This window comes from Balaenoptera borealis, assembly GCF_965194805.1.
Source record: "Balaenoptera borealis genome assembly, chromosome: 4".
Classification (NCBI taxonomy): Eukaryota; Metazoa; Chordata; class Mammalia; order Artiodactyla; family Balaenopteridae; genus Balaenoptera; species Balaenoptera borealis.
In genome coordinates, this window is record NC_138861.1 from 47,609,849 (window position 1) to 47,634,753 (window position 24,905).

At 42.0% G+C, this 24,905-nt stretch overlaps 1 protein-coding gene and 1 long non-coding RNA gene across 2 annotated transcripts in view; one reads left to right on the top strand and one right to left on the bottom strand.

The window, feature by feature from the left end:
* The window catches only part of CPE (carboxypeptidase E), a 109,284-nt gene extending 98,671 nt beyond the window's left edge, over positions 1-10,613 (bottom strand). The window contains exon 1 of the mRNA XM_082391153.1: positions 10,107-10,613. Within this exon, the coding sequence (XP_082247279.1) occupies positions 10,107-10,410 (304 nt within the window). The 5' untranslated portion in view covers positions 10,411-10,613. The remainder of the gene's footprint in view (positions 1-10,106) is intronic.
* LOC309628314 overlaps positions 1-24,905 on the top strand; it is an 882,984-nt gene that overhangs the window by 429,958 nt on the left and 428,121 nt on the right. The window lies entirely within an intron of this gene.

The window sequence follows — 24,905 nt, forward strand, 5'->3', positions numbered from 1 at the left end:
GTAGGGTCTAAAAATAACAAAGTGTTACTACCTTGGTCTGGGAACTGAGGACATCATGGAAAATTTGGTATGGGCTATAAAGGAGAGCCCCTTCTTGGCCTCTTGGAAATGCTGGTAGGGGTATGAATGTTTTGCTTATGCTACTGTCTTTACAGAGGCTATAAACACTTTACCTTTATTCTATAAGTTTGGGGAAAATACCAGCCAGTCTCACCCTCCGTACATTCATTTCAGAAACACATTCTCATTCATTCCCTCTCCCTGTGCACACAGGTCATAGAATTACCGCTGCCAGCGATTCAGCTTCAATGTTAAAATAACAACAGCAACAATACAAGTTTTAAAACTATTCAGGAAAAATGCTTGATGTTCCTAAAACTTACATGTCATTTTTTAAAATACAGTTTGTGCAAACTGAAGTAGAGTCCAAAGAGAAGGGGAAATGGTTTATTAGAACAATACCAGGTGCTCCCAACTCCCATCTATCCAGCAATTTGAATCAACTATGAAAAGCACACCAAAAAATCTAGAAATAATGGAAAAGAGGTCTCAAAAATATTAAAAACACTTATCACATAGTTCATGGCTTTTACCACTCGTGCAAGGCCTAGCATTGTCCTCAACATACAGCCCCCCATGTAGACACTGAAGTGAAATTAATATACTCTGTCAACGAAGCTTCTCCAGGCCAGTCCACAGGTACCAGTGAAGAGCAAATTAGGCACTAACGTGGGTTTGAGAGATACAGTAAGATTGTGTATAACTCACACATATGAACCAATCTCCTGTAGATACTGAGGGATGACTACACAGACTTAACCAAAATGTGCATATTTTCAGGCTCACAAGATTCTCCAAAACATAAATAACAGCATAATAACACCATAAATATCAGCAATTTATGTACCTTTTCATAGGGAATTGAGATCATTGTGACAAGATCTTTAAAAAACAAGAAAATCCACAATTCTAATTTTTCTTTTAAATACTTTTCAACAATAGGCAGACTCTTCCTGCATCTTTAAGTTCCCATAAAGATAAGTATTATCTAATTCCTCACCTGTGATAGGTATGAAAAAGCTGTTCATTTAGGACTAAACGAGGTTGTTTATGGGGAACCATGGAGTAAATGGCTGACAAATGAGCCAACTCATATCCCAGTGGGTTCATGACCCACATTTATCAGATGAAAGCCTCCCAGCTGATACCCAGACAATGATCCTTTCTTATTCTAATACCCAGAGAAGAGGGGCAAGCAGAGGGGTACAGGGAGAAGAACACGCAGGGCCACATCCATCTGTTAGGGTCTCCAAGCCCGCCTCAGTGGGTACCCAGTCAGAATCCTCGTGAAAGTAAAGGCAAATTTGGCCAAATATTTAAAATCCTGGTGGAATATCTGACCATACTTAAAGAGGGCAACAAGAGCCCAAGAAAACTTTCTGAAAACTTTTGAGAAATGATTTTTTCCATATAAGTCACTTAGATAAAAGAGAAAGGGTATTTTATAGATGTAAGTGAAATTTAAAATACTGTAAAATGACGGTTCCACTCATGATTATCTTGCTGTCATCAAGACTTAGACAAAACCTACATGTCTATACAGGATTTCAGTCCATGTGTCAATATAGCATTAGTCACTATACATCTATAAAATATTCACATGAGAAATATCTACCTATATTTTATATTGCTTTAACATCTTCCAAAAACTGAATTTGACTCGAGAAAATACATTTAACAAGCAGATTTCTCTCTATATATTTTGCTATATAGGTTCCGCTGATTTCGTAGAGTTAGTGCTGTTTCCAAAAGTACATTAACTTAATTCCCATGATGCTGATTATGTGCAGAAACTGGCCTAACATTTACTGGGTTCCCACAATGAATAACACTGGTTTTCTCCAATAAAATTTTTTAAAATTGTGCTGAACGATGTCACGACTTGAGACAAATGGAACTATTTCAATAGATCTGTTGTACTTTAAAATCAGATGTCCGACACCACACCTAAAACACAAAAAGGGCAAAAAACATTTTATTTTGCAAATGTCTAACATTCCCAGTAGTTTCACCTGCAGATACTGTCTTTATATCCGCTACATCAAGAATAGTATAGGGAACTATTTGACCCTGGCATCTATATGCAGCAAATATTTTGTAGAATCAAGGAATATGTCCACTGGTTATAAAACACGTCAGTTAAGCTCAACATGCGAAAGAGTGAATCCAAGACCAGTACCCAAATACACATTTCAATATGCAAAGGAACTGCTTAAAAGGGTGACCAGCAGATAGAGTAAAATAGCATATACATAGTGGGCATTCGTTAACTATTCCCTAAATTAAATTGACAGTACTAGCTATATTGACAAAAGCCTACAGCTTCTTTTCCTCTTGGAAAGTCAATTTTAGCTTAGAATGATACACAGCAATTTTTATAAAGGTTATGAGAAAAGGTTGTTTTAAAAATTACCCCTTGGCTAGGAAAAGAAAAATAAGAGTATTCAGGACATTGGTCAAGAATATGATGGTCCAACCTGTATATTCAAGTTTTCCTACCCTGAACTCATGGTCAAAGCTTATGATTTGTACAAGTTGCTGAAATGAGCTCTAGAAACGAGATATTTCTTGGGGGAAAAATTACAGAATGGCAGTGAAGGAAGATTTTCTGGTTTTGAATACTTTAGGCTATGCAGGAAGGGAAATTGTGTAGGTCCATTCTGGTGGCATCACTTTGGGATCTGAACATCTGAGTAGCTGCCTGCATGTGCAAATACATGAGATAATTGTTGCTTTTCCCAATTACCTTGACATGAATCACCACAGCAAGGGATTTTTTTAGAACCTGGATTTAAGTTAAAGGTCCCATTTAAAAAATAAGTAATCTGTATCCACCTTTTAAATAAACAGCTTCTGTTTGAAATCAAACATCTTTAAAATGAATGGCATTATTATTATTGAACTATGATGCTCAGAGTGATTTCATAGTAAACAGATCTCTATTAAAAAAACAAAATATTTACCGGTAGTAGAAAGTTGTTTCAGGGTTTATTATCATAATTAACTTATTTATTTTTGTTTAAGAATCAACTTTGTAATTCTCTACATGAGCCACCTTAAAAGTTACTACCTAGGGACAGTTAAAGTTGTAGGTAAAGCACTGGAACATTAATAAGAGGTACTGGCAACACAGTCTCTTCTCTGAGGCCACATTGTATTAGAAAGAGCTGGCTGCTGGAAGGCCTACAAAACACCACATCCTGAATTTCAAAAGAAAGAGAAACATTTGCAGAGCAATGGACTGGCAGCGATTCCTGTAATTAACGAGATGGGAAGGAAAGAGCAAATTTAAACATGTCTCAAATCTGAGCTCATTAGACCCATCAGCTCACTTTCAGATACATCTCCTCCTCTTCAGCATTTTCAAGTGCATGATTTGAATGCCATTTTCATGAGGGAAGGAAAGTTAAAACCTGGAGATGTATGGCTTCTACGTGTAAAACAGCCATACTAAGGGCTCAGAAGAGATTTTTTTAAAGCCAAAAATTTTACTAAGTGAATTTTTACTAATTATCTTTAGAACTTTTATTTAACACTTAAAAAGCACCTTAACTTTCTATCAATAAAATGTCTCAAGAGGAAAGAGGCCAAGAGGAAACGAGCCTCATACTACTTCACTTACAATAAACACACTCGAAAAGACATGCAGTAGATGGATTTCTCCATTATGCAAAACCGGATGCATCACAACAAAATATAAGTGTTCACATAAGGAAAATACCATTTCTATCCTTTCTTGATATCATGCTTCTGGCATGCTAACATGTATTAACTCAACACTGAACTTCAACACAGCTTTGTTTTGTGATGCCCATTCTTGCCTGTTTGAGAAATTTCATTTATTCCACAAACATTCACTGAGTGGCTGCTATGTCCTAAGCATAGAACTAGACATTTGGAATAAAGAAATGTGCAAAATACAACTCCTGACCACAAGGATCTCACAGCTCACTGGGGGAACACGTATACCAACAACAGAAAGTGCCATAAAAGAGATAATAATAATTGTTGACAGACTTAATTAAGAGCTTTACATTTACTACTTCATTTAATCATCACATTATTGTCATTTTGTAGGTGACGAATCTGGGGCTTTGAGAGAAGTTAAGTGACTTGCCGAAGAACATTTAGTTTAAAATAGGAAGCCATGATCTAAACTCAGGTCCCCTGACATTGAAGCATATACTGTAAACCTTGATGCTACCTCTCTTCAAAGAACTGTGGAAACACAAAGAAAAGACCCCAGAGGGGGTAAGAAAATTAGGGAGGGGTGAGAAAGGAGATTTCGAAGATCTTTCACTTACACTGAGTCAGTAGAAGAATAAAGTAGTCAGGACCTGAGCAGTTTTATTATAAATTCTTCAGAAAAATAAGTTAGTTTGCCTAAGTAAATGCTGGAATTGCCCTAGATTTGTTTAGTTACCTGAAGATATAGTCATAAAGACATCCTCAAATAACGATGAACACTTACACTGTTTCTATTGAATGAAGCAAAATAAGATGTCAAGCTGAAGCAAAGCAGGAATGTCCTACATTTTAAAAATCGATAGAAGACAAACGTTTGTGAACAAGGAAACACTGATGATGAGAGGGTAGAAGTCCATCAGGGCCGCCTGCTGGGCTTGTGCAGATGGGCTTCCACTGGAACAGGTAAGCATCCAAGGTCTCCTGTGATGACACACCAAGGAGGCCCCCTCCCAATGAGGAAAGCCAATGGAGTACACTCCAGACCAACTTCCAGTTGTGAAGAAACATTTTAACAAATTACCCCATGTTCTTAATAACTAGATGAAAGCAACTTCATTGAATTCTTTTCTATACTACTTTGGCCTCACAGCAGCCCTGTGAGGTTTGAGTTTTTAAAGTATCCCTATTTTAGAGACAATAAAAGGAGGTACACAGAAGTTAAAAGCATGAAGCTACGTAACAATAAAAGAATGGTAATGCATTTGTCACTTGAATCTTTCCAATCGAAAGTATCTGTCCTATGCCTCGTTGCCTCAAAATCATGTTCTCAATTCAATAAGCATAACCTAAGAGCTTACTCTACATAAATCACTAAGTCAGCTGTTTATGGGCAAAAAAATGGAAAACATATGCTCCCCACCCCTAAGGAACTCCCTATTTGAGTGTCTCTGCTAGAGAATTACCAAATCAATCCTTCAAAGTATGATAATGAATAATAATGAGCTAGTGCTGTGCTTCTCTAACTAGTGCAATGCCAGGTACAAGATAAGCTCCTTGGGGGATAAAAGGGAGTTCCATGGTGAAAAAGATTGGAAAATACTGTACAGCAAACATCTTAGTTGGAGGTTTGAAACATACATTAGCACATTAAAGGCGCTGATAAGTCTTGCAATATATAAACCTGTTTATCTTTGTTTACCTAATCCTTCTCAAACCAAGCTGAACTAATGTTCCATTGAATACACTTCCGGAAAAGCTGGCTTATGTATCCCCGCTTCTTACTGGAGCTGTTTTTGTATTTGTCAAAAATATCTTTCCCAAAGAACGGTAAAGGTGGGTATTGGAATATCCTCTGTGCTGCACAATGAGGGAGATGCTGGCAGATGATTCCTTTGCCGCCTCTCAAATCAGTTTCCATAGAAAGACACTTATTTTGTCTGAGTACAGGATATAATGTTAGGGGCCAGCTCAATTTCCTCTCTTCCTTTAGCCAATCACAAGTCAATCAAGCACATTATTTCTGGCAAGAGCTACATTGACTCACTTGGGTCTAAAAATAACTCTTGACCACATGTGGTATATCTAGATCCTTCTCCACAATCTAATGTCAATATTCACCAGTTGTAAGGTGCTACTCAGCTGTAATCATTGCCCACTAATTCACACTAATCTGGTATTAAAAGAGGCCATACGAAATAACCAAAACCCCACTGTTTTGGGGGTTTTTTTGAGTTGTATAGAAATTTTGCCAGCATTTAATGTTGCATCACAATATTTGGCAAATGCACATTGGCATTCATACACTTTAAATGTGAACATATTTGGGGAGGAACAAGTCCAAAATAATCATTCCAGCCTTTGAGAGAGGAAAATCTATGCCCTAAAGAATGTTTCTAAGATAACATTTTAGCTATAAATCAGATTTTCTCCCCAAGAGCAATCTTAAACTACACGTGAAAGAATTAGTGTTTTAAACAAACTAATCTTAACTCATGTTTAACCCTAGGAGGAGTGGTCTGGGAATACAGATTCCATTGCTTAGACATAAATTAAGAAAGGCTTCTTTTATGAGTACTGCAATAATTGCTATGCGTACCTAGGAGAGCATATATTTGGGTTTGAGAACATGAGTCCCTATGTGTAGAAACATTTTAAATGTATAAAATATAAGCAAACAGAAAGAAAAATGGGAAACATGATCAGGCTTGGCAGGTATCATACCTCATGGCAACATACCCAAGAGCAGAGACTCAATCTTAGCCAAGGCTCCATCCCAGCCCCATGTCTGGCGTCCAGATTCATAATGTGTGAGGAGATGAGACTGGGGCCAAGACCACGCACAGTTCTTCTGAGAATGGCTGAGACCCACCACCCTCCTCCAGTAGATTTGTGCAGGCCTCCAAAGTGATCAAAATGAAAACTGAGACCCAACGTCCAGCTGGTCAGGAATCAAGCGGACAGAAGAGGTGTGGATATTCCTCCCTGACCAATTCCAAATAGAATTTTCTTTCCCTTTTGATGAATTCAAATGTGGAATATCGGAGAGAACTGATCACTTTCAGGAGATCAGTTCAAATTCAGCCCATGGCCTGGTACCAAACAAGTCCGATGATCACTTTTTTCTGCTCAGGAAGGGAGCTGGTGGGATCCAGGAACACCCTCTGTCCATAATCTGCAAATCTAACCACATCAACTTCTACCACAGGGAAAGACTTGATGTATATATGTTGTTTTGTTTTGGGAGAGTTTTTCTATTATGATAAATACTTAGACGTTAGCTATATTTTTTTAAAGTTCAGAAAAAGAATTTAGACTAAGAGGACTAACAAACCTGACACCTCTCTCTTGTTGGAAGATAAAATGAATATGGGCAACTTGATCAAAGTTTTAGTCAAGTAAATGAATTTGTTAAGCTAAATATTATTTCTGAATAGCTTCATCAGAAACATTATTTTAACCTTCCCCAAAACACTTATAATGTGAAAACAGCGAAGACAGTTGCCCTCTTTCAAAAGCAGGGGCTCTGCTAAAACATACATCTATATGAGCCACTGGAATTGGTAAATTTCACTAATCTGTACATTCCTGCCTTCTTGTCATCTATTCTTCAATAACCAAATGCCCTGACCTAACGTTCGCAGTCTCCTTTCTCTGGGCCTCCCACTCCCTTCTTGCAGCACTGACCACCTTTACACTGTCCTCCAACCTCCCAATTCTCAATCCCCCACAGGGCAAGGACCATCCTGTGTACCACTGTACAGCCCATACGACTTGCCTCATCTAGAGTGTGTGGGTGGTTCAAAACACACTGATTGCATCCATTTCTATCGCAAAATAAGTATGGAAATTCCCTTCTCATTTCTTAAAGTATTTTAATCTAAAAATGAATATGAAGGCCATTTAAGAATGGTGAATACTTTCCTTCATTCAAAACTTCCTAAAAATTCCCACAAGTGCTATCAAACTCATATACTGACCAGATCTCTGCATTCACTAGTGTTAAAAACAAGACAATAGGCCCCAAATGGAGTCACTTATGCTAAGTCCCACATCACCAAACTTAATTACAGTTTTGGCTCTCCCAGAAATGGAATCTTAAACCAGTCAATCAGGAACCCTGTGATCAGCACAAGTGAGGTAATCAAGGACCCCTGCCATCCCCTAAAAGAAAGTAACCTTGTGATAACCAACCCATTTTTTGCCTAGTGTTAACTTCCTCGTTCCTGCTCCCTTATGCCTATAAAAGTCTTTCATTTTGTACAGATCTTAGAACACCTTTCTATCTGCTAGACTGACTGATGCTTAATTCATGAATCACTGAATAAAGTCAATAAGATCTTTAATATTTACCCAGTTGAATTTTTTTTAACACTAGTTCCCTGAAGATTTCCGACCTGCCCATCTCCTCTAAAAAGGTGGTGGAGGGGGAAATCACCCTGTGGTTTTTTAGTGTTTGCTCATAATAGTTTACTTCAACCTTTAAAAATACAATGCATAGACATTTTGTATTCTATTTCTTAAGTAATACCATGAACTTAGTTTCCCTCATTTAACAAGGACTTATAAAGCATGTAATGTAAACGTTTCTTTGTCCACCTTCTTAAAATGAATTTAATTGGTGTATTCTGTGTTTAAAAGGAAGAAAACATTGAAGGCATTGTGTTATTCAGCAAATGACTGATTCATTTTTTCCCTAATGTGACCTGAGTGTCCACTATGTGCCAGACCCGGCCTGGGTGCTGGAGACACAGCCCTACCTCATGGAGCCTGCAGTCTGAAAGGGATCTGCAGATCTTGACAGACTACACATTCCAGATATTTAAGCAAAAAAATTATGGTTTTCATTTTCAAAAGCATATCGCATTCTAACAGTAATATTGCTTAACAATTTTGTTTCTAAACTTGAAGACAACAAAAAGTTAACATTCGCTTTCATATAATCTCTCTGAAGAAACAATTAACAAAATGTGAGGAACAATCTACAACAGAATAACCAAAGGTTCTAATTAAGTAGGCAGGAGAACCACAAATATTTAGATTCTCTTCATCTAAGCCTAGGATGTCTTGGCTTTGATTATCTGAAATAACTGAAAATGAGTTGTCACATTTAAAATTTTTCTTTATCTTTAGATATAAACACGAAAATAATTTTCCAAGTTTCCAATTCTACATGCTGAATCCTGCTAGAGAGCATTACCGAAAATGTTTTCTAGGATCTGATTTTAGGGTTTTGACTTCAAAATTATACAAACCTTTTTGTTTACATTATTTGAAGATAAGAGATATTTTCCATTTGAAGATTTATTATTTATCAACCCATACTCTTTCCATTTGAAGATCAAAGTGTCTCCATGGATCACCTATTTTCATCCCTTCTCAGTATGGTTCTTAAATATCATTATAAAACTATCTTGGCCCTACATTGAGAATTTTTACCTGTTTTCTTGCTTTCTTTGTCATTAAAAAAAAAAAAAACAAGCATCCCATGCTAATGTCATTAGCCCAGATAACTTCAACAGTACCTTTACGATCATAAGACATATGACCAGGCCTTAAGAGTTATATCATTTCCAAAAAGCAATGAAAAAGAAGCACCAAGAACATTTTTTAAAATACCTCTTTATTAATACCAAATGCATAACATTTAACATAAGTTAAAACGTGCCCTAACACACTCAGGAGGAAGATGCATAAGATGGCCATATGGAAACATCTGTTGGAATAAAATCCTGGTCACAAACTACTCATCTCCAAGGGCTAGAGCAGAGAAAATGGAATACTCCTTTTTCCTTAGAAAAACTGTGTGCAATTTCAAGATCAGAATGCCTGCCAGAGAACACTTTCTCACCCTCTACCACCCAATGTTGCCAAGATCCTTAACATTCCCTGAGCATCCCAGCAGCGCATGTACCTAATGCGCACATACAGGTAGAGGTGGGTACGTAGAGCCATCAGGACCAATAACCTGGAAATTAGGAAACAAATGATAATTGACTTTTCCTCATTTCCTCCAAGTTCCTGCCTTCTGCACCTTATCGTTCTACTCCTGTTTGCAAGGAAGGGCGACCTCCTTGCAGAGGCCTCGAAGTTATTCCCTGCGGTCTTCGGTACAGCGAAGTGGGGGTGACAGCGGGTTTGCCAGGCGCGCAGATTTGCTCGCTGCGCTCCCACCTCCATCCGCCGCAGCCCCTCGGGCCTGTGCTCACGCAAGGGGGGACCTCGAGGCTGGGGAGGGCGGCCGGCCGAGACTAGGAGACGGCAATCCCCATCGCCATCCCTCCCTCCACGTCCCATCTTCCACCCCGGGCGCCCCTCTCCCTCCTCCCCCACCGCCAGCCCACCCCGCGCGGCGCCCTTACCCGGCTCGTGGACGCCGGGGCTGTCGGACAGCTCGAGCACCAGCAGCTCGCGGCCCTCGAAGCTGCGCCCCACCGTGTAGATCCTGCTGACCGCGGCGCACTGCAGCCACACGGACACCAGCGCCTCGCGCAGCTCGGGGTAGCGGTGGTACTCGAAGGGGATGCCGTCCTCCTGAGGCCGCCGGCGCCGCCTCGCGCCCGCCGGGGGCCCTCCGGACCCACGGGCCTCGGCGCCCAGCAGCCACGCACAGGCCGCCAGCGCCCCGCACAGCGCCAGCAGCGCGCGGCCCCCTCGCCCGGCCATCGCGCCACGCGTCTCCCGTGCGGCCTCCTGTGTGCCCGGCGCCTCGGGGCGCACAGCCCGCGGGTCCCCTTGCCTCGCCTCCCGGCGGCCTGGAGCCGGCAGCGGAAGGAAAACGCGAGCAGCGAGCGTGGAGCCCGAGCGGAGCGCAGGATGCACCGCCGCCAAGCGCGGGACGCAGGGGAGGCGGCGCGGAGCCGGGCGGGGCGCGCGGGCGCGCGGGCGCGCGGGCGGGGCGGGGCGGGGCGGGGCGGGGCGGCGCCGCGGGCCGGATTTGCGGATAATCGGGGGCAGCTGCGCGATTTGCGGGCTCGGAGCTACGTCACAGCCAAATGGCGCCGGAACGACCCAGGTGGGATGACAGCTAAGGTTGGGTGTGGATATGTTGCTGTCATTGAGAGACCCGTGACACTGCCTGTGGAAAAAACACTCTGGGATTGTTAGTGCAGCCTTTTAATGTGCCATCAATTCCAAGCCGACCAGGTTTCCATCTTGATGCTCCAAAAACTAGAGAATATTGCAGAAAAAAAGAAATACAAAAGAAGTATTGGTAGCCGCTTGCCTTCTCCCCGTGATGTGTCTTTAATAACTGTACTGATAGTCCAAACACAAACCCACGGGTTGGATGTTCGTTGATTGCAAGGTCTGGCTGGAAAACAGAACACAATGCACTGTGATTCAGAGGTTTAAGAGACTAAAAATGCATTCTATCAATTTGCAGATACTGTCTTTAATTGTATTTATGAACATTCCTGGATTCTTGGGGTGCGGGCGCACAAGTGAGATAATGTTATCTGCCAGTGCCTATGCCAACCCCCTTCTCTAACTCCTGTGGGGAAAACAGAGTGCAGCTGGGGAGCGCCGGACAAGGGATTTAGTTTGATATTAAGGTTAAATCTTTCCAGAACAGCTTATCTGGGTGGTTCAGGCTCAGGGTCTCCTACCTGGTTGAAACTAAGATGTTGGCCAGGAGTGCAGTCATCTAAAGGCTTGATTGGGGCTGGAGAGTCTTCATCCAAGAAAAAAATAAAAGATCAAATCCTGTTATAGAAAGAAAACTCTGATGGTGAAAGATAAGATCTCCATTCCCCTCCCATAATTATTGCAAAAATACAAAATCATTTACAGCTTTAAATACCCAGCCTTTACACAGGATTTGTAGTCCTGGAACAACTCTGGAGCAAATGTTATTCTGAAGAGGTTGCCATTTGGATTAAAAAATAGCACAAATCTAAATAAATAAATAATCTATTGGGTATTTCAAGCAAACAGTAAAACTGGACATCATGTGGGTGATTTTTCATGTTAGACATTTTTTTTCTTAACTTACTCTTTCTCCACCTGTCTAACAGTGCAGTGCACTGAATAAAAACTTTCTCCTGGAAAAGAATCCAGATATTTAAATGATTTTATTGGATCAAAAAAAAATGCTGCTGGAGAGGTTGGTTTCAAAACCCTCTGACTGTCTACATTTCCCACAGCAACATGGATCTTCTTTTTTGGATTTTTTTTGGGAAAAGCTGCCACTGTAAAGACATGCCACTCAGTTGAATTTGGACCCCACCATGATCCTTGTCAATGTAGGCAGAGCTAAGAACCATATATTTTTCTCTATGACCAGTCTGAGTTTGATTACATGGTCCAGAAGTTTGAAACCAGAGTTATACTTAGATTTCTAAAATCATGCCCAAAAGAGCAACCTTGGAAACCTAGAAAAAGAAAACAGCGTAGCCAAAACCAATAACTTCAGAAGTAGAAGGTTAGGATTTTCATGTTAGCAATTTAAGGTAACCACACTGATTTGAGGCAAGGTGGGCCATATACTGGTAATGACACACATAAACAACATATGATTCAGTGAAGTCTTGTGTTGCCCTTAAGCTTCTCTTCAAACAAAGGGTGTGTTTTCTATTTTCTCCCAAATCTCAGTTTTATGGATTTCTTTTTAAACTTTTTTTGTAAATGGGTGGAATCCCACCAGCTCTGTGGCCTCACTTGAGGGGGATTTTTTTGAATCTTAGAAGTTTGTTTTCTTTAGCTATAAAATGAAAGATTTGGATTTATTCGAGTGCAGCCGGGTCATCTAGAGAATTTGTAAAGTATGCAGATTCCCAAGCCCCCACCAATGCAGAAAGTCTGCGATGGCTTTCAGGTGTTAACAAGGTTCCAGGTTTTAAGAAGAATACCAGATATTTCTGATTTTGATGTTTGGTTGACAAACATACTTCAACAAAGTGTTTGTTCTATGGGTTTTCTGAAGTCTTTTCAAATCTCAAATGCTGTGATCCTGGAAGTTTTCTTTTTGAGAAAAGTTCCTGCTCACCAAAGCTCTGGGACACACCACATACACCAAGGAATCAGTTCAAAGGAATTAAAACTTCGTCTTTGAATTTCTGGGCAATTTTAGGTGTAGGACAGCTTCACTGGAGCATAATTACTTTTGTGGTTTCATAAGCAATTATGTAAAAGTTTACATACCCATCCCGATTGCTAGATAGAAAATCTTGCATGCTAACTGTCTAATATGTTTGACCCTGTGTACCCATAGTTAAATCTAGTGTGCACCCACACTTTAAATCATGCACATGCATGCACACGCATGCAAGGAAGAAAGAGATCTGTTTTTTGTGTTATTTCTGAACATCTGTATGAGCATATTTAAACTCCACAAACCTTCACTTCCTGCATCACCTCCACTATTTTCAAACCCAGAAACTGTCTCTTCCTATATCCCAAACCCTGTATTCCCTCCTTCCAAAGCCATGCCTAAAACTCATCTAGGGCTTCCCTGGTGGCGCAGTGGTTAAGAATCCACCTGCCAATGCAGGGGACACGGGTTCGAGCCCTGGTCTGGGAAGATCCCACATGCGGGGGAGCAACTGGGCCCGTGACCACAGCTGCTGAGCCTGCGCTCTGGAGCCCGCGTGCCACATCTACTGAAGCCCGTGTGCTCTGGAGCCCGTGCTCCACAGCGAGAGAGGCCACAGCAATGAGAAGCCCACGCTCGCTGCAACTAGAGAAAGCCGCGCACAGCAATGAAGACCCAACACAGCTAAAAATAATAATAAATAAATTAAAATAAATAAATTTTTTAAAAGTTCATATATGCGTTAAAAAATAATAATAATAAAAAAAATAAAACTCATCTAGTCCACAAAGGTTCTGTAAACACATAGCTTTATATCCTTTTAGTGGTGTGCTGGTAAATGTTTGACACTCAGCTCTCCGTGGGTGGTAAAACCTGATTTAGAGTGTTTACTGATTTCTGTGGTATTAATATTCCCACCGCGGCTGATTCCAAATTGCCGATGTGACATCACTGAACACAGCGTTGAGGAGAGGCACACAGCACACTTTTATACAAATTCTTTACACTCCTTCCTTTCAAGAGGGGGAGCTTAATTCCCTTCTACTTGAGTTTAGGCAGGACTTAGTGACTCGCTTCTAATGAACATAATATGGCGGAACTGATGGGATATATCTACTAAAATTAGGTTGTGACAAAACTCTCTCTCCCCCTCTTTCTCATATCACTTGTCCTGGGCAAGTTGTCTGCCATGTTGTGGAGATGCACACAGCAAGGACTGGGAAGGCCTCTGTGGAAGCCTGAGAGGGACCTGCGTCTGCAGCCCAGCGGCTGTGAGTTACTGAGGGCTGTCAACAGCCACAGAGCAGATCCTTCAGCCGCAGGCAAGTCTGGGAGGGCTGCTTGACTGACAGCTTGACTCTAGCCTCCTTACAGACCCTGAGGCAGAACCACCAGCGAGGCAGCAAAAGGTTCCCAACCTACAGAAACTGTTAGAGAATAAATGTGTGTTGTTTCAAGCTGCAGAGGCTGGGGATAAGTAATACATACAGCATCTCTCCTGTACAGGTACAACAGATACAAAAAACCTCGAGAGCACAGAGGATGATAAAATATAGCAGCATAATGAACAAGTGGTGGGTTTTGAGTATTTATTCCCTTTTTCTTCATATAATTTATTTAATTACAAGTTTATATAATTTATTTTTTATAAATAATGGCTGTGTTTAACAAGTGACTCATAAGATTCCTTTAATTTTAACAATTGGCTCTTGCAAGTGTCAACCAAGAAACGCACAAGACTGCAAATAAGAAAAGAGTTTATTTGGGGGTCTTAGGAATTGCAATACTGGAGACACAGATTCAGATAAAACCGAGTGTTCCAAGGAAGAGAAAGAGTCAGGGGCTTATAAAGGCAAAAGCCACAAGGTTGTTAAAGTTGTCTGGCAAGAATCATGATTGACCCTGGTGCAAGAAGGAGATATTTAGCGTAAGGGTCCAATAAGCGTCTCGAGTTTCTGGAACATTGGGCAGATGTTCTGCATTCCCGCGTTAAGAGAATAAGTGGTCAAAAGGTCAGATTTCATCCGGAATCACTTCCTCAGTGGCCTTGAGGCTTCGTTTCAGAGCTCTCTTAGCAGTCCTGCCTGCATTTGATTTTCCTTCCACAGAAGCTGGTATGACCGGCTCCAGCAAATCTCTCTTCTTCCCTCTCCAGGCCCCATTCCTCACCCAGCAGTATCCCTTTCTGGCTGGCCCTCCTCTCTGGCCCCCCAGAGAGGCCATGTTGCGTTGAACTTAAGGGTTCATGAACCTGCTACATCAGAATCACCTGGTGAGCATGGCCACATTCCAGACCGGTTGAATCCAATTTTCAGCTGGATCTGGGGCTTGGAAGTCTGCACTTGAATAAGTTCCCCCCACTCCCATCCCCTCAGGGTGACTCTGATGCACAGTAGGATTGGAGGGACACTGGTGCAGGAGACTGGTGTTGAGGTTTGACAGACAGCGTTCTAATCCCAGGTCTGCTTGTTTCTGGAAGCTGCTCAGTGACTTCACCCCAAAATGAGGGGCACGATGAGCATCCCATGAACTCATGATAATGGAAGCAGAGGGAAGCAGAGTTAAAGAGAGAAAATGCTATGCTCCTGGCTTGGAAGATGGAGGAAAGAGCCGCCAAGCCAAGGAAGGCCGGGGAAAGAAGATGGAAAACGAACTAAGGCCTTCTTTTGTTTTTTTCCCCCAGCTTACGTGCTGAATAAATAAGAATTTATCTACATACAAACGCACTTCGTTTTCTGTAAAAGAGCTCAACGACCACACTGTTCTGTTTCTGACACAGAGGCCACGTGGACGCCCCGCAGGCGGGCGCAGGTCACGAGGGCGGCAGGTGGTCTTCCCCGCACTCCTGTACAGCTCGTCGGCTCCCAGCCCAGACAGCGCCTCGAAGAAGGGGCTCTGGGCCAGCGGAGACCCAGTGCGCTCAGCTTGTGGTCCCCAGGGCTGACCTCGACGTCATACCTGTCCTCCCACGCCTGCAAGGCGGGCGCGCACAAGAGGAGTGCTGGCTAAACAAAGCCTTCTGAGCCCCTTCACTCCCTGCTGGGACAGACTCCAGTCGTGGTACGTCTCGCCGGCACTGCAGCCCCATCCAGACATCCTGCTTCAGAATCCTCCCTCCCCCGTGAACTCCCAGCACCAGTGCCGGGCGTTCCTGGGAAGCCCTGAAGAAATTCTCTGACCAAACTCTGCTTGACCTTCTCCCGTCCACACCATGAAGCCACTGTCGGGAGCCTGTGTCCCTGACCTGACCGGGGCTGCAGCTGGTCTCACCCGTCTCTCGTTTCTCCAGTTTCCCATTTCCTTCATCACTGGGTTGTGTGCAAACCAAGCGTCAGGCAGGTGTCACCAAAATGTTCATGCCACTTTTACTTGTCATTGTGTAATTAAGTTTAAAAACTGGGTAAACTGATAAATACAAGAGTAGAAAAAAGTTGGATGCTTTGGAAACACTTGAATTTTTTTAATTTTTTTATAAATTTATTTTTGGCTGCATTGGGTCTTCGTTGCTGTGCTCGGGCTTTCTCTAGTTGCATCGAGTGGAGGCTACTCTTCGTTGCGGTGCGTGGGCTTCTCATTGCGGTAGCTTCTCTTGTTGTGGAGCATGGGCTCTAGGCACGGGGGCTTCAGTAGTTGTGGCACACAGGCTCAGTAGTTGTGGCACACAGGCTCAGTAGTTGTGGCTTGCGGGCTCTAGAGCGCAGACTCAGTAGTTGTGGTGCACAGGCTTAGTTGCTCTGCGGCATGTGGGATCTTCCCGGACCAGGGCTCAAACCCGTATCCCCTGCATCGGCAGGCAGATTCTTAATCACTGCACCACCAGGAAAGTCCAGGAAACACTTGAATTTTATAAATGGAATTAGGTATGAACGAAAAAACAGTGAAGGACTGAGGAAAAGATAAAAATCTTTAAAGATTCTGCTCTTAGATTTGTTCAAAACCTGTCACTGTAAAGAAGCTGTAGCAGTAGAAAACACATTGTGGGGAGAAGGCCTCGTTCCAACAACCAACAACCAACTGATGGTTGAGTGAACACATGTTTTAAGTTTAAATAAATTAATTAAAGTGTGCTTTGTGCTTCTTTTTTTACGATTCTCTTCTTTAGTTGATTTTTTTTCCATTAACCACCTACTGCATATTCTAGTTGTATCAGCCGAGAGGGTGGATGTACCATAGCAGACAGGTAACAGCCAAAGGCACTCTGAACCCGCTGCATGAATCAGCAGGACAAAACTCCATGTATAGGTATCAGAGCCTGAAACCTAATTACCAACTCAAATTAAATATGGTTTATCACTGTTATTCTACAGCTCTGCCTTGTACCAATTCCTCCGTATCCCAGTGGCCACCCCGGTATTACTGACCTCCCAGCAGCACTGCCCAACAAAAATATATTTTGAGCCATATATGTAATTTGGGACTTTCTAGTAGCCACGTTGTTTAAAAAAAGTAAAAAGGAAGAGGAGAAATTAATTTTAATAGTAAAATTTTTAACCCAATATATTCCAACTATTATCATTTCAACTTGTAAACAATAGAAATATATTAATGAAATACTTTTTTCATACTAAGTCTTCAAAATCTGTTGTGTAAGTCACATCACAGCACATCAGCACAATTCAGACTAGCCATATTTCCAGAGCTCACTGGCCACAAGTGGCTGGTGACAGCTGTATTGGACAGTTGAGATATATTGCTGTTCTTATATTCCTATCTTCTAAAATTATTCCTCCTGCTTTCTCTTCCCAGTTAATGCCTTAGTCCAGGCTCTGGTTATTTCTTGCCTGGACTATGGCAACATGCTCCCCTGAAGATTATTCCTCTCATCACCGGTTAATCTCAGTTTCTAATCTTGCTGCCAAAACCACCTTCTCCATCATTCACCTTGATTATGCCATCCACCATCCTGTCCTGTCCATCACTCAGTGATCAAAGCCAAAGCCGTGGTCCTCTTCCTCGGAGAATTTCCTTAGAGAGCCTTAGGAAAGCTCACTTCCTTCCTGCGCCCCCTCCTGCTTCTTTCACTACCACACTTTCTCAAATCCCTGCACCGTTATCCCCCAAGCCACAACGTAGTTACACCTACCCTATCCTTACCCTGTGCCGTCCTTCCCCCTCCCCAGGCCAGCCTTAATCCCCCACCCCACTCCTGCCCCACGTCCCCACCAGGCAGGCTTCCTCTCTCCTGAAACTGCACCTCTTTGCTCTCCTTGCATTTCCCTTTGGTCAACCCTCTTCTCTCCTCTGGGAAAAACCTGAAATTCTCATTTGAGTTTCCTTTCCCCATTAGTTATCATCCAAACACCTCAACTTTCTCAGAGCTCATTCCCCTCCCACTCGACTTCTACTCTGTGGGTTCTACCCACCCAACCAGACTTAACGTCCTCTGGCCTTGCCTGGGCTTCCTTAAGCCCGCACTCGGCCTATTGTTCTGCTCCTTCTTCACGTGCTCTGTCTGGGTGACCTTATCCGTGTTCATGGTGTCAAGTATCACCTCTCTGTTGCCCTGTTTGTAGCTCCTAAGATTGAGTCCTATATCCATTCCCTACCACTGAGAGACAGAGACTGGCCTGCTTGTGTGTTTGCCTCCACAGCCCAGCACAATGAGAGCCACGGCCACTGGGGCTCAGTATGCTTGCCATGAGTGGGTGAACTACTACTGCCACCATCTACCTTCTACCTTTGGCACTCAGACTTATGCCTGTGTTTTTAATGCTCTGCTCACTCTGCAAACTCCTGGGCTCTTACATTCTCCTGCAGGATCCCTTCCTAGGTGTGACACAGCCAGTTCAGTTCCCTCTGCACTCATCAACCATATTTACCAAGTTGCTTGCATGTAACAAGTCGTTTGCTAATGTTCTCATTTTATCTAATGTAGTTCCTATTTCTGTCTTCATTATTATTTTCCATGTTGTCCGTTTACGTCTACCACATCACAAATACAATATTCAGAAGAGAAAGCTGGAGTTTTCTATGATGTTCTTACCTTTGGAAACCAAATTACTGAAATGAAAATCAAATTGCCAATTTCCATCAGGTAAACCCCTCAAAGAACGATTGGTTTTCCCTTCAGCTGCTGGAAGCCAACCAACATAAATAATACATGACAACTTCATATGTAGGATGCTAACTTTATGGAGCTCAGGAGTATTAAGCATATGTAGATGTACAAAGAAGTACTGAAATCCCTCATTATAAACAATAACCATACCTTATCTACTATGTGACTCATCAATCCATAAGATTTCTTGTACCTTTTTAAATCTCAAATGTCCAAGAAAGAAAACTATTCACCTCTTTGTTTTATACAACATACAAGATGTCAAAGTGAAACTGTCTCTTATCTGTGGAAGCTACCCAGTTCCCTGTAAGCTCAAAATTATAAATGTAAGTAAACATAGTTGTGTCCACACATATGAGTTAAAGTGTCTTCTGCCTTGGCCAACATTTTGGAAGCCTCTGCCTCTAGAGGGACTGACCAAGGTGCTAATGAGGTCGAAATTGAGGCTGACTGATGACTCCTGTATAGAGAGAAAAATGAGCAAGTCAACAAGCAAATCTCTCACTCATTACCAGGACTGCACCCTTAATTTCAGAGAAGCTCCGTGGATGACAACAAATCCAACCCCTCTGAAGGAATGACGTACATCATCCTGCAAGTGGGTGAGCAGTCAGTTACAGCACTATTTGTGGGGAAAAAAAAAAAAAGACAAAAGAAAAAAATACAGCATATTCATCAAGTGGACGCTCAAACACTACTCATGGACAACTATGACTTTAACACGGTACAATCACAGTCATTGCTATTGTGCACTTTGGTATGGATTGATGAAAGTCTTTGAAGTTAAATCAGGCTTCTCCTACCCCCCAAACATAAGACTGGGGTTGGCCCTTTTGTTGAAAAGTAACTCACAGGTTGAGTCTTGCTCCAAGTTAAAGAAGAAGAAGGTTTGTTTTGCTTCCCGCTTGGTTGCGTGATTTACTCCAGGGCTCTGCAACCAGAGAGGGAGAGGGCAGACTCTAATACACTGAGAGATGAGGGGCCAGGAGGTCTGGAGTGGTGGCTGCCCAGCAGGTCCGGCGGGCCTGCCGGTCATGCCTTCTCATGAGCAACTTAGTGACTGTCTCCTTTAGGGTGAACCCCATGGTGAAAGGAATAGACTGTAGCTGAGAACCTAGGTGGGATTTGTTTAAGAGAGGAAGAGTGGGAGGGTGGGGAGCGGGAAAGGAGAGAAATAGTGAAAGAGAGGGAGGAGGAAGAGGAGGAAAAAAAAAGAGGAAGAGGGGAAGAAAACAAGCAAAAGTAAGGCAGTTGAAAACCTGGTAATCTCTCTATTCAAGGAACTTAATAAACTTCATCTACTTTGGTGTGATAACCATGGGAAATTTGGAAGATTAGTCCTAAGTCAAACTGAGGAATCTCTGTATCTTATTTGCAATACACAGTAGCATAACAACAACAACAAATAAAAACTGGAACATTTACAAAGTGTTTCCCCTGCATTTTCTAACTTGATTCTCACAATGACCTCATTTCATTATCTGCATTTTACAGACAAGGCACCTGAATTTATGGAGGATAAATTCTAAAGCAAGGATACACTGGGTCAAAGAGAAATATTATTAACTCAAAGATATATTTTATAATTACTCCTTCATTTAATCTTTTGGATCTTTTTGATTGTATTTTAGGAAAACATACTATAAATCTAGAGTCTTAACATGTTACTAGGAGCCAAGAATGAATTGCATTTCTGTGTTCTCCTCTCTGGCCATGAAGAAATTGTTGCTGCACCTTTACCAACTATAAACTGTGATATGTCTTTCACAACTATAAAATGTGGTGATGGTGTTCATCAGATTTAACTTAGAATGATATACTTTGCTATTTAAAACAAGATTCCAAAAATGGAGTAAAAAAGATAATATAAAAACTTATAAAATATTATGCTAGACCCTAGTAGCCAGAGGAATGTATTACTTTATAGGCCTTAATTTTTCCACTAATATTATACACTCACGTTTGGGAATGACGTGACCAAAATAAAAATCAAATGCCATGCTCTTATCAGACAAATATCACAAAGGATGACCGGTTTTCTCTTTAGCTACGATGTTTATGTTGACCATCTTACAAATTTTTTAATATTATAAATTAACCAGTCTTGTAAATAAATAAGATCTTTATTTATGGTGTGAGTTAAGTTGCTCAGGAATCTACAGTGGTAACTCTAAACATTGCCCAGGTGTGCATGGCACATCCCTCCCTCATCTCCTCTCCCCCATCACCTCTCCCCTCCCCCTCCCTCTCCCATCTCCTCCCTCCCATCTCCTCTCCTAGGTCTCCCAGGCACCCCTGTTACCACCTGTCAAGTCTTCAGGCCTATTTCCCTCTTCACACTCATCACAAGGTGATGTTTCTTTACTTGTGTTGGCTCTTTTCACTTGAGAAGGTGAGCAACTTAATGGTAGGCTCCTACCACCAGAGTCTAACTCATAAAAAAGATAATAAATATTTGTTGAAAAATGAGACATGTCCTAACATTTTCACTTAAGTCCACAAGAACTTTGTGCCTTTTAAACTTTAAAGGTTTCATGGAAATAACCAAGTTACCTCTAAAAGAAGAGTATCATTTCTAATAGTCTCAATATCTAAAATCTTTGACCTAAGCACTGTACTAATTATTGGCTTTAATCTTCCAGCATTTTACCACATTTTCCAGATCAGAAGACTAAGGTTTAGAGAGGTTAAATAATTAGTACAAGTTTATATGAATAAGAAGTGATGAGAGCAAGATGGTAGAGAAACATGGCTTTATTTCCATGGAGTACTGTAGGGCTTTAAATTCACCCGTTCATCCAACAAACTTTTATTTAGAACCAGGTACTTGGTAGTTACTTGGTGGAATTTGGTCAGTGAGGAATACAAAATTGATTAACACATAGTTCCTGCCAGAGAGGAGCTCAGAGCTCACTCTCCCATGTGGAAACCCAAGATAGTCTTGTCCATGTTGAGTGTGTTCACTGTGAATGGGAGAGTTTGTTTCAATTGGGATTTAGCGGAGTTAAAGTCTGGGGAAAACACATACTATTAAGAAGTGACTTGTTGAGTGTTTTCAACACCTGGAAAGCGATATACAATAAATATCCAATAACTAGATTTGTCAAGTAATTAATTCACAGATTCAGAATGCACTACACTCTAGCTGCTTGGGAACCCACTTGTGGCAGGAAGTGTCACCAAACACACTGAGTCATTAAGTCTTCCTAGTTGGGTAAAGAAATTAGGTTCAGCCACCACATTGCTCAAATTGTTTCATGAAAGATTCTTCCAAACTTCAGTGTCTTACTTCTATCTGATTCCTGGCCTCAGGAAATTAACCTTTTGACTCCTTGACTTTGCTTATATTTTATTTTACACTTGTGAAACTCAACTACTGTCCCATCTTTAGTCTAGTTTCACCTCTTCCTAGGAGCTGGTTTTTATCTCCTTATCTTGTTCAGGCTGCCTCCCAACCTCTGCTGTTTCGTTAGCCATTTAACTCATCCACCCCTGGATGTCTATGAGTGACCCAGGCTCAGCGGGGCAGCCGACAGGGGATGAGCGACAGCACCACAGAAATTGTACCTTGAACTGATGGGATTACGTAGGAGAGGAAAGAGTGAGCCAGTGAGAGTCATGGGTGCTCTGATGGAAAATGAGCCCCATGCCCCTCGGCCACTCTTCCATCCAGCTGGCCTCTAGTTGCTGGCCTCAGGGCAGGGCAATCTCTCTTGTCTAAAGTGTCTCTCAAAAAACTCCAAGCACAAGTGAGGTTTCTCTCCAGCTTCTCTCACCTTCACCCCTGTTGCTTCCATCCTTCTTTCAGTGTGTAGCAGTGTATTCCATACTCTCTCACCACCAGATCTTAGCACGCAGTCCCCTGACTTGGATGAATCATCCCCTTCTGCCCTCCCTCCCCCACCTTCCTGGGTAACTTGCTGTCATTCAGGTCTCAGATGAACATGACTTCCTATGTGAACCTTCTCTAAGAGCCTCCATCAGGCAAGAAAGATCCTGCTGCTCTGTGACCCCAAAGTTCCTTGTGCCTCTCTCCCTTCTCAGAGCTCTTTCATAATTACTTGTTTAATCAACTTTTATCTCCCTTATACTATACATCTTGTGAAGGCAGGACTCACCTCTCTCAAGCCTCCTAGTGTATCCCAGTGCCTAGCAGAGTTTGATATATAATTGAAACTAAGTAAATATTTGACTGAAAGAATATATAAATTCTTAGACATCAAGCTCTGCTCTCAGTTGACATCTGATACACCACCAGTCAAGCCTCAACAATTCAAAAATAACTTGGTCAAAATCTATGTTCACTAAGCTGCAACCACTTCCATCACCACAGGAAGCAGCTCATAGTTATGGATGAATGCAGATCTGAGAGGAGTGGCGTTCTGAGCTTGAGGAAGGACCCCCTCCTCACTGCCTACTTCAGCCAGTTTATGTGGAAATACACCCGGAACCAGACAGAACCTGGAATATAGTCCAGTGACTGTGAGGTCCTGAGTAGGTGAACTGATCAGTACTCGCTTTGTTGCAACTAAAGTAAACTGAATTCAAAACTGCATAAGTAAATAGGAAGGAAGGGAGGGAGGGAGGGAGGAACGAGGGAGAGAGGGAGGAAGGGAGGGAAGGGAAGATAAAAATAAAGTGTAATAGAATGAACACAATTTAAGAAGACCATTCACTTCGGTCAACTAAATTGTCAAGGGGAATAGCCACCTGGACCATCTAGTTCCAGAGTTATTTTATGCTTTCAGTCCAGGATAGTCCTCCTTCCAGCAGGAAAATCACTTTCATTTTTGAAGTGTTATAAGAGATGCTGAAAAATAAAACATGATTTGTTTAGACTAAGAAAACCTGGTAAAATGGCAGATAAACATCATTCCAGCATAAACTTTCCAATCAAATTGAAGACAAATCAGGAATTCCCTGGTGGTCCAGTGGTTAGGAATCCATGCTTCCCCTGCAGGGGGCACGTGTTCAATCCCTGGTCGGGTAACTAAGATCCCACATGCCTCGCAGCATGGCCCACCCCCCCAAAAATAGTCAAAAAAATTGAAGACAAATTTTTCAAGTTTTTACTTTTTTATTTTTTAAATTTACTTATTTATTTATTTTTAGCTGTGTTGGGTCTTCGCTTCTGTGCAAGGGCTTTCTCTAGTTGCGGCGAGTGGGGGCCACTCTTCATCGCGGTGTGCGGGCCTCTCACTATCGTGGCCTCTCCCGTTGCGGAGCACAGGCTCCAGACGCGCAGGCTCAGTAGTTGTGGCTTACGGGCCCAGTTGCTCCGCGGCATGTGGGATCTTCCCGGACCAGGGCTCGAACCCGTGTCCCCTGCATTGGCAGGCAGATTCTCAACCACTGCGTCACCAGGGAAGCCCTCAAGTTTTTATTTTTAATAAATATGCTAAGTTATAGTATTGTGAACTAATAACTATTATAAGTTTAAATGTGCATTTGGTACTTATATCAATTTAATTTATTGAGTATATCTACCCACCACATTTTACAGAAAAATGTTTGTAAAGGCTGTATATTATCAATTAGCGTGCATATGGGAAAATAGGACTTTCCAATGAAAAGGATCAGTATTGGTTCAAAATTTTTCATTTCCTTGACAGTGCATTTGAAAAACATTAGTCAATTAATTTAGAAAATCAAACCTCAGTTGCTTTGTTTAATTGGCAGCTTTTTTGTTGCTATTGTTTCTATTTTGTGTTGGGCATTTTGCTATAAAAAAGTTTTTTATAGCTAACTGTGCAAGGTAAGCATTACTCGTCCCATTTTATAGACAAAGAAGCAGAGACTCAGTTAAGCAACCGGCCCAGGGTCACACAGACAGGCCACACAATAAACTGACTCCAAACCAGGGTCCGTTGTAGTTCCTGTGCCCTTTCCTCAGACCTCAGGGCTTCAAGCAATATACTGTCACCTATCGGCAAGGGAGCTACTGCTGGATGGTGAATTGCTTGCCAGTGGTCCCGTTTCCAAGCCCTGTTTCATGTCTATCCATTATAGAAAGGAGATTCAAGTCTAGGTAAGTGATTAAATTAAATGACTTTTAAGGTCATTGAAGGATAC